Source organism: Anolis sagrei, chromosome 1, assembly GCF_037176765.1.
Source record: "Anolis sagrei isolate rAnoSag1 chromosome 1, rAnoSag1.mat, whole genome shotgun sequence".
Lineage (NCBI taxonomy): Eukaryota > Metazoa > Chordata > Lepidosauria > Squamata > Dactyloidae > Anolis > Anolis sagrei.
The window spans coordinates 199,398,912-199,412,433 of NC_090021.1; the positions used below are offsets into that span (position 1 = coordinate 199,398,912).

A 13,522-nucleotide genomic window follows, 5' to 3' on the forward strand; every position below is an offset into this window, starting at 1 on the left:
AATGTATATGCAGCCAGAATTTTATAGCTCTCATACATGCCAAGGTTTCAAGAGCATTTTCACCTGTCTCTGTGCATAGAATGGCATAAGGTATACATCTAGGGAGCCTCATTAGTTTCCAGAGAAACTTGGAATGTGATGAATTAAATGATTTATTGATTGCAGAAATCCAAATGGGGAGCCATACAATAACAAAGAACCAATCCTAGCCTCAAAAACCTTGAGGGCAGCAAGGATATATTGGTTACCCTTACTGGAGAATGATGATAAAGTAGGCTATTGTATTTTGAAGTAAATCTGCTGCTGTTCTCAATAAGTTTTCTGCTTACCTGGTCACAATCTATACTGCTGACAATAGTGGACTGTATGTATAGAAGGGTGTTTGCAATAATTTTGACAACTCAGCAATTTGACAATTTTGATTTGTCCTCATAGCCTGAACATCTGGAAGAGTATTCAACTGAAAATGTGGAGCTTATATGCTTTTTACACACTGTAGCTTCAGATTTACCATCTGGTGGAATTTAGGTCAAATCTGCTGCTATTTCATGAATGTAGGCTTAATCTCAGTAATACTCCTTGGTAAAACACCAAGACTAGTGGCACATACATCGCTGTTGTTAAAAATATGCACCCACAGGGAACACTCACTGAAAAGACTTACTAAGGGTGCAGTTTGACTCTGCTTGAACTACCATGGCTTTTAACAGAGTTTGGATGCATGACTTTCAGGAATGCTTTAGCAGTATATTCCTGCATAGGACTAGATGGCTCTTTTAGCTGCTTCCAACTCTGAGATCTTACAATTCTATGAATATAGGAATTTAACTCATAGAGGGGAAACTTCCCACAAATATACCTGAACACTATATCTCTTCAAACAAATACCTAAGAGAGAAAAGGCTATGTAATACTATTTCACCCTGCCTTCATTATACATTTGTTTGAACATTCATTGAGTCTGTCCATGCTGTGTGTTCAATGGTACACTTACTTTCCAAGTTAGGTTTCCCCAAGTTATGTCATCTGAAGTCTTGTTTTTGGATGCCCAAAATTGTAAAGTATTATTGCTGGGGTTGCTTGGCTCCACACAGCTGCATCTGGAAAGCAAAGCAAACCAATCATATATAGATACAAATCTATAGATATATTTAAACTTAAGAATTGTGTAGCCAGTAATGTATAGAACTTCAGTCCTGGAGAGTGTCCATGTACCTTTAAGATAGAAATCTTCCAGAAAAGCTAAAGAATCTTTCTTCAGCTCTCAGTAGCTCATTTTCCAGACAACTGGAATTCTACTCAAATGCCCTGATATTTTCTCAAATTTTATAGAGTTTACATTTTAAATATCACCACACTATGTAGGGGGTGTGGAGCTCTTTCTCCATGTTTTCACGCCCTCCCTTGCCTGTTGTAAATCCCAGGAATTTGAAAGTGTTGGAATTTATCAGAACACAATATTCAGAAAAGGACCACATCCATCCTGAAAAATCATCTGGTTGCTCAAAACATGAGAAGTGGTTCTCAACTTGTCGGTCCCCATATGTTTTGACCTTCAACTACCAGAAATCCTAACAGCTGGTAAACTGGCTGGGATTTCTGGGACTTGTAGGCCAAAACCCCTGGGAACCCACAGATTGAGAACCACTGCCCTAGAGTGTGTGAGGGAGTTTTCAAAAGTTAACTAAACTTGGACAAGTCACACTGTTTTATTCTCATATAGACAAAGAAACCCCCCTTGACTTAGAAGTTAAGTGTATTAGAGTGGCTCATAAGAATGTGTGATGCAAAAAGTCAGCAATCCTGGCAAGTCATGAGACATAGTCAAGACTTCTGTGAAGTGGATATAATAATTTTCACTGTTATTTATATGGCCCTTAGTTACCATTGTACATCATATTTTCCCTCTGCTTAGTTTGAATTTCCGAATATATGCCTCTAATGTAAACAAATCCCTGAACTAAAACCATCGAGCATCCTATGACATGAATACAGTTTTCTGTTTTATGGAAGAAGAAAAAACCAGTATTGTGTACTAAACCTCTCTCCTCTCCCAAAGTTATGAAGAGCCTGGAAGCATTTGCTTCATTTTCAGTACCACAGTTGGTTGCTTGGGACAAATAGTGTTTAGTGTTAACTGATTCTGATCCTCTTTTTAAAAGAATCACAGTTCCCCATACTGATATAACAACAAACTGGTTAAAAATGGAAGTGAATTCTTCTGGCCTTCTCTTTGTGACCACATAAGAAGACAAATGAATAATAAACAAAGATGTGCATACAACACTAAACTTTTTAGCTTTATGTTCAAGCCAGGCCAATAATGTGGCCGCCATGACATGTCCAATGTATGATCCCTACTTCTACCACTGCTTAGCCCCGAGGCCAGCTCTCACCTCCCATATTTAGTCAGCTGATGAATTTATTGGACAATCAACTTTTAAACCTCATTCTTAAAGTAAACGAATGTGATCAATTTATATGAATTGCTATGGGTTGAAATATTTAATGAAGACTTTGTTTTTAACATTTCCTGGATGGACAGACCTCAGCAATCCTTAATTATTTTTATCACTGAAGATAGATTTTTACAATTTTCAGATGCTGGCAGCTAGTGGACTACATTATGAAATGAAGTGACTGATCCACTGTTATTCACATTTGGGAATTTTAATGTTAACAATGACAGCACTGAGCTGCTTTAGCAACAAAACGCTTATACCTTCACATTTTTTTAAATGGGACAAAAATCCTTGGCTGCCTCATTTGGAACGGTAAACTACCTGTAATCCTAAATATGGGCAGAATCTGTCTTCTCCCACTAGAAAGTGCTGACTACTTTCCCCAATTTTTGCCAGTCACAAACCACCTGACAAAAGTGGATGGAGATATTTTGCCCAGTTATGTTTTCCCCTGTGTTAGAAAATGCCAAGTCCTCTTGGAGAGATAGGATCGTATATCAATAAAGTTTTACTATATTATATAATATTATATAATATAATATTATATTATATTATATTGTACTGGCACAAATACACAGTATGACACAGCAAGTGAGATAGATATTACAAAATCACAAGTTGAACACTTCCCAAGCATCTAGGACTGTGTGATGTATTTTTGAATGATGTGTGCAGATCCAAATAAGGTGGCCTTTTGCAGTTGACAGATCGTGATTTTGTCAATGTTTATTGTTTCTAAATGCCAACTGAGAGCTTTTGGCACAGCACCCAGTGTGCCGATTACCACTGGGACCACCTCTACTGGTTTATGCCAGAGTCTACAGTTCAATTTTGAAGTCTTGATAATGGCTGAGTTTTTCCTATTATTATTATTATTATTATTATTATTATTATTATTATTATTAGAAACACAACAAGATGAGTCCACAACAAACACTCTGCTGGCCGTTGTAGCAGATCACACGTTGGATTATTATTATTATTATTATTATTATTATTATTATTATTATTATATCCTAAACCCATCCTCTTTAAGCTCCTACACAATGCAGTGCTACAACTGTTTTGCAGCTTTTTTTCACCTGCTCTGAATCTGCTTCTAAAACCCCATGCTTATTTCCAACTACATAATGTAATGTAGGATTTGCAGAAGATGCTAAGTGGGTGTACAAATGTTCCAAGAGAAATTTAAATTAAAGCTTCAAAATCCACTGTAGGAGAGTTGTTATTTCTCAGCGCAATTAAGAAGGGGTGCTATTATTATGCACATGCTTTAGAAAATGAGTTAAATGCTTTTCAGAAAGCAATAATATCAGAAAACTAAAAAGCTTTGCTATCACAAATCCAGCTCTATAAAGCACACATTCACATGTGGGTATGTACACAAAAGCAGAGTGAGAGAGGGAAGGAGACTGCATGTGTAGCCTCAGTGTTGAAAAATGTTCAATTTTTATTCTATTACTTGTATTTAGGGTAATAACAAAGGTATTGTTGAAGACAAGGGAGACCTGCAGCAAATACTTCAGTGTTGTTCAGCTTCCAGGTATTCCATTACATTCTCTTCTTGCCTCAAGTTTTCTGTTTTCCTTCTCCTAGCTATCAGTCAGCAGTCTGAACATGAATGAACTCCACTGGGCTACTAATTGCAGGATAAAGGGAGTGGTCCTATAGGATCTTGGACTTCTAACCTGAAGTCTAGTCCTAACCACCCCAGAAGAGAGTCATTTATGGATTCAATGACAGAAACAACACCTTACGACTAAACAGAGGCTAGATCCCAATCAGGATGTTCCTCTTTAGACTGATTCTGGGCAACTTTGACTGCAGCAATCCCAGCTGAGATTGTAAAATATTTCCTATGCCTTGGGTCAAGAATGAATAAGAACGGTATTACGGTAATCGAAACTAGAAGAAGACTAGGACTTGGAAGAGCTGGAAGACATTATTCTTAAAATAAAGATATATCTTTGAATATCAAAGTCAGGATTGTCCATGCTATCATATTTCAATTTCTACATAGGGCTGTGAAAACAGAACAGTGAAGAAAGCTGATAAGAAAATCAGATAATTTGAAATTGGGTCTGTTCTATGGACACAGTGGACTACTAAAAAGACAAACATATGGGTCCAGGACAAATCAAGCTTAAACTTTCCCTAGAAGCCAATATGATTAAACTGAGACTCCTGTATTTTGGGCATATCATGAGAAGACATGACTCATTGGGAAAACAAGGAAGAGACTACGGGAGGGGGCATGATCTTGCCCTTCCCAGATGGCTCATTCATAAATATATTTTGCCATCTCGACCATATTCTGGTGTTATTTGGCCTCATCTGTCCTACTTTTCCCCTGTGAAATGTTACAGAGTTTGTAGCATTTCAATGGATGGTATATTTTCAATCTACAAGTTTTAAAAGTTAGGTGAGGAAAAAGCCCACTTGATTTTGATACCCACTGAGCACCATCCAGTAAACACACATTGCTTATAGGCACTTCTCTTTTCTTTTCTTTCCATCCTAGCAGGGGGCTCTCACAAAAACTCAGTTGTCAAACTTGGCCAACAGAATACATTGATGCCTTCAGCCTGAACGACATGTCAGAATGACATGAACTTGGCACCTTCAATACCTCTGAGAGTGGGACATTATGCTTCTAAATGTATGTCATGGACAGATTGTAATATGCATATCACCATGCCAAAAATGCTTAAAATTATTCAGTATGATCTGTTAATAATTGAGTAACTTCTGGTAGAGACTTTTTTTAATGTCACAAAACAGAAAATCACCACTCTGGGGGAACAACATAGCTCAGCCAGAAAGGTGAGAAATGAACTAATGAACTAATATCTGGACTTTACACACCAATCAGAGATACATTTCCTTTTAACACCAGAAACTAGCAAGACTGAAAGTTATTTAGGACCTGGTTTTGAGAAGGCATATTCATACAGGACAAAGAGGAGACAGAATGGTAAGAAATAAAGGGGAGTTGCCAGGACTACCACTTTAATAGATAATAACAAGAAAGTCAATGTCCACTAAAATGAGATAGTCTAGAAAACAGGGTTCATTTACAGTAGAGTCTCACTTATCCAACATAAATGGTCTGGCAGAATATTGGACAAGTAACATTGTAGACAACTACAAAATGGGTACATCATTCTTTTGGAGAATGCTGTACCCATTTTGTAGTTGCCTAAAATGTTTTGTAATGTTTACCAAACCAAGCAGAGTTAGAAGTCAAATTCTAACATTTCTAAATACTAAAACATTCTCTCCTATATGAGAAGTACCTCAAATGAAAATGAGAAGAATGCTGCATATATATTTCTTGTTCATCTTTATTGCTATCATCCATCACAAAGCTGCATTTCTTACCCTCCTATTCATGTATAGTTTGTAACACATGAAATTTATGCGTGGGCCACGATGATATTCTTCTTGTATCAAAGCTTGTGCAAGTAGACCTATGTAAGCAAAACAACTGCTACAGCATTCCCCAATTCTTTTATCTCCAGTCTATGTTTATGCAAGCACTCATTTATTTGCAGAACTGTAGTTAGCCCTCCACTTTTGCTGGGGTGAGGGGCAAGAACACCCATAAATATGGGGAAAACATGATTTAAAAACACATTTTTTTTACTTTTCTAGAAATCTCTAGGTCTTTCAGTACAATGCTATAGTCAACTTATGCTGGAAGTTGACAACAGAATCATACTGGAGGACCTACAAATGCCTAGAGAAGTATTCAATCTAGGAAATTCTAGCTTTTCCAGTGCAAATATATGACAGAAGTTGACCACAGAGTCATGCTTAAGGGCCTAGGAATTCCTAGAGGAAACATTTAATTCAATTCCATGAAGAATCACATCCACAAAAACCGCAAAACATCAAAGGCCTGCTGTAATAAAATATTAGCTCATAGGCTCAGACAGACTGGTTAATACAAGGTTTGCATATAAACCACATTTTAACATATTCTATTGTAAGAGCAAACTGCTTTGGGCAGCCATTAGCCACTGCAGAAAGATCATTTGTAAAGTTCTACACAAAGTTAACTGCTTTAGGCAACTATTATAAAAAGATCATTTATAAAGTTCAACAGAGAAGCGCAATTTCAGCAAAGCCCTGGCTTTAAAACTTATACAATTCTTCTCCAGGGTCAAGTTCAAGCCAGCAGAATATAATGATCTACCCATACAGTTCAGTACCCGTTCCCCCATGTATGTATTTTATGGTGTTTAAAAGGCTAATAAAACAGTGTCCATCTGGAGCTGTTAAGCCTGAGGAGGGGTCTGCTGCTGTTGCTTATCTATAGAAAGGGAAGAAAGGCGAGCCACACAATAAATAACTATCACAGCTCAAGTCAGATGGTGCAGACAATGGGAGTACACTTACAGATGGGATACACTCTCCTGTTCCTTCCCTTTGGAGGTACCTAGCCTGAACTGCCTCCTCTCCTCCTCACCAGTAAGCAGCACCACCAGCAGCCCCAGAGCTTGATAGCTGTGTGGGAGAGGGAGGTTTTGCAAGTTGCACAAGGGCCTACAGAATACAACCTAGTCATATGTCCAAAAGAGGCATGCACATGCATAGGGCATATGTCAGCACATGCCATTAACAGTATTCTCACCCAGACGTGTTGGACTACAAGTCTTATCACGGACAACAACTGAAACATATGGCTACATGCAGGATGTGGTCACATGCGAGATGAACGTTACTTCATACCTCATTTCATTGTTTCTAAAGCCTGCTTTAGAATTTAAAACAGGCTAACTACAAAGATGACAAAACTCATGATGTGTACTTGAACCACACCATAAGAAGATATGACTCACTAGAAAAGACCATGATAAAGTAGAGAGCAATAGGAAAAGAAAAAGATTGCCTTCCATTTAGATATATAGGCTCAATCAAGAAAGCCATGATTGTCCTAAGTCTGAGCAGTTGATGATAGGGTGATTTGGAGTGCTCTCTCTCTTTCTCTCTCTCTTGAAGGCAACTGACAATGAAAACCCAAAGGAAAGAGTGTGCAATAACTACATCACCCTTCTTACAATTTCCAGAGTTCCAAATTAGGGAGCCTTCTCAACACAGGGAAAAAAACAGCCTTCTGAATTGTGTGGGGGAGTGAGGATGCTCTCTTCAGAAAGTCAACCTATGAGAAAAGTGACAAAAATGTGCAAAAAGTTACCTCTTTCTTGAACACCTCAATGCAGCAGGAGACACTGATAGACCAAGCCAATGTATCATTTATGGTAGACTTAAGGAATACTTGTCTCCTCCTCAGAGGTAGACAACTGCAGCAAATATGAGGACTTGCTGCCACAGATAGCTGTCAACCCCATAATCATCCCAAAAAACAGAAGCAAGTGGAAGAAAATACTTGGGTTTTTAAAAAAAATTGCAGGAGGTGTTTTAATGTCAAAACAGGAAAGTGAAATTCACCCTTTACTATGCAGAACAAAAGAAGACTGTGAAATTGAACGAGTGAAGGGTACGCAGCCTCAGGGCTCCACATTGCAACCCCTTGTGCTAAACAGTTAGAAATAGCAGCCAGGAGATGGGGATCAAGAGAAATTTGCCATGTTCTGTGCATAAATTCCACACAGGAGCAAGTGAGGAATTACATAATCTAAGGCAATTATAATTTTAAATTGTAAGGTGATGTACAACATCTGGGGAAACCATCTGAAAGGCACACACCTTGTAGGAGATTCTGGTGGACTCCTGGAGTTAATTGGCTAATGTGGCAGTTCTGTTTTAGGACAGTTCTGCCCCAAATAAGTACCTCGAGGGACAATGACAACTTCAATAGGGTTCTTCAGATTTTATAAAAGGCAGTGAAGGAAAGGGGAAATATAACATCGAGGTTATATTAAAAGAACAGATTACAGCTAAACACCAGCATCAAAATGATCATATAAAATCATACATCATGCTGATAATAGGCTCCAACACTGTCGCTTTTCTTGTCTTCTTCTGTATTATTTTTTAAAACATCTTTTGGCTGAAAAAGAAGGCAAAGAAGCTTCGAAAGCTTGCCTGAAATGTTTTGAGTATTTTGGATTTTAGGAACTACAGTCAATGAAGGCCCTTCCACACTGTCCCTTTATCCCAGGATCTGATCCCAGATTATCTGTTTATCCCAGGTTATGTGGCAGTGGGGACTCATATATTCCAGTTTCAAGCAGATAATCTGAGATCAGATCCTGGGATAAAGGGCAGCGTGGAAGGGCCCTGACGCTGTGTAAAATACTAGGCCAGATCATTTTCCATCCATAGTCAAAAGGGCACATTCCTTTGGCAGAGGGAACTAGGATCCAGCACATTCTTCTACTGTAGAATGGGAACAATGCAATAAGTTCCACTGATTTTTTTCTCCTTCCTTCAGTCCTCTATGATTGAAAGTCCAGATGGGGCCCCTAAATCTTCAGAACAGAGCACCCCAGTGGGCATGGGAATAATCAAAAATCTATTCCTTCATTCCATGTGCAGGTCATCTAGTTCATTAACTTCATATCTATACAGTTTTGAATGGAGTCCAATAATTTTTATTAAACGCAATGCCTGACTGAAGTATCAAGTGAACTCTAAAGAAAGCAGGAACTTATAGAAAAAAATTGACACTAGTTACAATTAACTTTGCTAGTGTAAACAACAATTTTTGTAGTTACAGTTCAGCTATGCACATTTCTGGGTTTAACTTTTGTGGATTTGATTACTCATGAATTTCTTGAATATGTTCTCTAGGAATTGACAATGGCCTTCTCAGTGGTGGCCCCTCGGCTATGGAATGCCTTGCCAGCAGACATCAGACAGGCACCTTCGTTGCTGGCGTTTCGGAGAATGGTCAAGACCTGGCTTTACGAACAAGCGTTTGGCTAAGCAATGCAACTAACTAAGGAAGACGGTAACTGAACATAGGAACGGCACAATGGCTATGAAAATGGATCTGACTTTAACGGAGGCGTTATATATGTTGTTTGTTGATTTGTCTGTCTGATGTTAATTGTTGTGGAGCGACGTTGTTGTCCCGGTTGTTGTATTGCTGTGTTTTAATTACACTGTAAACCGCATTGAGTCGCCTGTCAAGGGCTGAAATATGCGGTATAAAAGTGAAGCAAATAAATAAAATAAATAAATAAATTGACCATAAGTCATGCTGGAAGATCTAGAGATTCCTAGAAAGAACAGATTAATGAGAGACCTTCCAGCAGAAGCTGATTATAGAATTATGGTGGAAGGACTAAAGATTCCTCAAGAATTATTCTTTTTGATTTGAAAAATTCCACATTTTTATTTTCAGTTTTATAATAATAATATAATAACTTTATTTTTGTACCCCGCCTCCATCTCCCCAAAGAGATCCGGGGTGAGTTACATGGGGACAAGCCCAACAACATAATTAAAATAGCACATTAAAATTCAATAACAACATCATAAAACAATATAAAACAACCAGATATATAACACAATATAAAAACCAATGAGCAACAACAAGTGGCCTGAAATAGTAACAGTTTCTCATCTCGGGTAGGCGGGCTGATACAATCAGTTGCGAGGATAGGGCTAATGGATAAAGCCAGATGACAAAACTAGGGATGAAGGGCAATATAGGGTGAAACATTATAACTCTGAGCAAGAAACAGCAGAAAAATGCAGGAACTACATTTTAGGTCATAGTTGGGGGCTGAAATTTCCTGGGGAACCATTTAATCAAAGGCACAGTGGAACATTCATGTCTTTAGTTCTTCTCTCACTTTTGAAGGGATTCTGCATCTATAACCACCACAAAAATGGAGGCCCTACTATATTATAATTTCATCTTTGATTTCAGTCTCCAGGCCTTCCTTTTCTTTGGAAAATGCAGTCTATGATGTTAACATATAGAGTATCGTATTATTCACTGTTCTTTATGGTTTACAGAACAATCCTAATTTTGTCGAAGGCTTTCATGGCCGGAATCACTGGGTTGTTGTAGAGGTCTCACTACCTCTGAGGATGCTTGCCAAAGTGCAGGCGAAACGTCAGGAGACAATGCCTCTAGACCATGGCCAGACAGCCCGAAAAAACCTACAACAACCCAATCCTAATTTTATTATTGTTGCTATTGCTGCTGCTATTTCAGTTGTATGTCACCTTCTACTGAGATGTGGCTTACAAATGCTTGTGACCTTCCAGGTGTTTTGGACTTCAGTTCCCATAAGTCAATATCATTAGACAAGCTGGCTAGGGTTTCAGAGAGTTGGGGGCCCAAGCAGCTGGAGGGCCACAAGTTTCACACCCATGCCTATAAGAAGTCTTGGAAGTCAGTGCCTAAGATTGTCACTAGACAATGATAGAACAGCAAAGAACTTCTTCTTATCCTCCCTAGAAATAAGTTCAAAATCCTTTGAGTAGCCACTGAAGAGGCCCACTTGTGCATTCTCACCAAACATACCAAGGAAGGTGGTAGATCTTCTGCAGGCTAAAGTCTGCTAGTGGAAGCCAAACAAGGGATCGAAAGGGGATGGGTGGGAGAAAGAAGAACAAAATGGCAAAGATTTGGAGCAAGGCAAGCCTATTTATTAATTTCAATAAATATATAGCAATGTTATGATCAAATTATAATATGCCATCAGATATACACCCATTCATATATTTCTGTCTCTTTGTATGGTTTTGGAAGTTGGACAATGAAGAAAGCTTCCATAACATAATTATAAAGCTGAATTTTGGCATATATACATTCCAAGAATTATAGAAATTGTTGCAATTTTCCAGAAGACTACATACATGCAAGCTATTATGCATACATACACACACGACTAAAAGCACCACTTTGAGAATTATGGAGAGCTTCCAAAGAGTTTGTGATGTGGAACCAAGAACAAATTTCCACAAGGGAAATAAAACATATTTAAAAATTCACTGTTTAGGCTCAAAGCCTTCATTCTGTCTGGTTTTGATTCTGCACTAGAAATGTCTGAAAATTGGACACTGCTTTGCTTAAGATGCAAAAAAAGGGTTGTTTTGTACAAGGGAGTGACCACCATAGATAAAAATAGGCACAGGTAAGACAAGCTATTTGGATGCAACCACAGCAGAGAGTAAGCACATTATTTGCTTCTTAAAGGCCCCGGCATTTCCAGGGAGGTTTTTTCAGAAAACATGAGATGACAAAACCCTTGCATGAGATGTTGGAGAGTGGCAAATAGCATGGTCTATCTGAGGTGGTATAAAGAAACCTTCTTGGGTTCCTTATAATTGGACTGTGAGAATTTCATCCTCATGTATTTGAAACAAGCATAATTGCAGTGGCAATAAAAATCTAATAGGACATGTGCATGATTTTCCCTTTCTCTTATGATCATAGAAAATGGACCACACTGCATGTGCACAAATATGTATATTTTCTCTAGAATTAATTACACATAGCTATTCAAATACAATGACTTTGCTGGGCTAACTTATTCTGATTTGCTCAGGGAACAAGTGGAGGTGGTGACGACCTCGTTCCTTCTGCTGCTATTTCAGGAAACAGAACTCCCCGAGAGCCAAGAGTTCATCTGAGTTGAAAGCATTCACCAAAACTGTATATCTAGAGGGATTTTTTTTTGCTGGAGAGTGTTTTTCTGACCCTTCTCTGTTGCAGAGGAGATGCTGACCATTGTGTGCCTCCGGCTGGAATGGATTCTCATCTTTGCCCATGAGAATGCTTGTGTTTTTACATTATGTTAGTCAACAGAAACATACTTTTTGATAGATCAGCACACTTTATCCAGCTGTGACTTTCAGGGTATTCAACAATAAAACAACACACACACACCTGAACACTTACATTTCCTATCAATTTAATCTCAAAGTACTATTTATTTTGAATGGTTGTATACTGCTCTTTTTCCATGTGATAACTGCACTAGCCCTTGCCCAGCCCTTTCATAGTTGGCCATAGTCATTTTGTAATTCTGGCCATTGGTAATTCGAACCCATCTGATGGAGTTTTATATTTTCTTTTTCATGTCAGGAGCAACTTGAGAAACTGCAAGTCACTTCTGGTGTGAGAGAAATGGCCATCTGCAAGGATGTTGCCCAGGGGATTCATGAGTGTTTGATGTTTTACCATCTTTGTGGGAGGCTTCCCTCATGTCCCCACATGGGGAGCTGGACCTGACAGAGGGAGCTCATCCACACTCTCCCAGATTTGAACCTCCGACCTGTAGGTCTTCAGTCCTGCCAGCACAAGGGTTTAACCCATTGCACCACTAGGCACTGCTTGGAGTTATGATGAAACTGGTTTTAAAGTTTTTATGCTTGTTTTAGCAGGATTCTATGTTGATCTTTTATGATGTTTATTTTAATTTGTTTGTATGGTTTTCCTTTCTGGCAATTGAATGTTTTGCCTTATGTTGGAAACTGCCCTGAGTCCTCTTGGGGAGATAGGGTGGTATATAAATAAAGTATTATTATCATCATCATTATTATTAACCCTTGAATAACAAATCTTGTGGATATCTTACCACTTTATTGCCTCTTGCTACTTGCTCTGGAATTGGAGAAAACAAAAGTATCTGAAAGCAATCTCAGCTTGCAGCCCTATCCATTCCATCAAAACTGCACTATGGTGCACAGTTCACTGAACACTGATCATCCTTTAGTCTAGATTCAAGCCTAGTGTCAAGTTAGTTGATCTTAGGTCCCACTGAAATCAATGGTGAGACCTAAGTAGTTTCCATTGTGAACTAAATGATACTGAACTAGGGAAAATGGACCTTTGGTCTCAACCAGTAGAACTTGGGTTTTGTCCTTATATTACACACAAAGTGAGTCAATGTGGTTCTACAGCTTACCTTCTTCTCTCTCAGCCTCACTGTATTTGAAAATAAAAGTGCAATTTTGGTCAGAAAATATTGATCTAAAAATAAAACACATTGTTTTCTGAAAGGGGGTGAGAGAAAAAAAAACTCCATCTGCTCTGGTTCTTTATTCAAATCCAATATATGTGAATGCTTGCTGTTAAGACCACAATCATACAATAATATTTTGATTTCGATGGCATTAGTTATTTGTGT

At 38.4% G+C, this 13,522-nt stretch overlaps 1 protein-coding gene across 6 annotated transcripts in view; it reads right to left on the reverse strand.

Annotated features, from left to right (window-relative positions):
• The window catches only part of SLC4A10 (solute carrier family 4 member 10), a 199,634-nt gene that overhangs the window by 33,022 nt on the left and 153,090 nt on the right, over window positions 1–13,522 (reverse strand). For all 6 annotated transcript variants that reach the window (XM_060777877.2, XM_060777869.2, XM_060777832.2 and 3 more), the window contains one exon: window positions 995–1,100. In XM_060777877.2, the coding sequence (XP_060633860.2) occupies window positions 995–1,100 (106 nt within the window). The remainder of the gene's footprint in view (window positions 1–994; window positions 1,101–13,522) is intronic.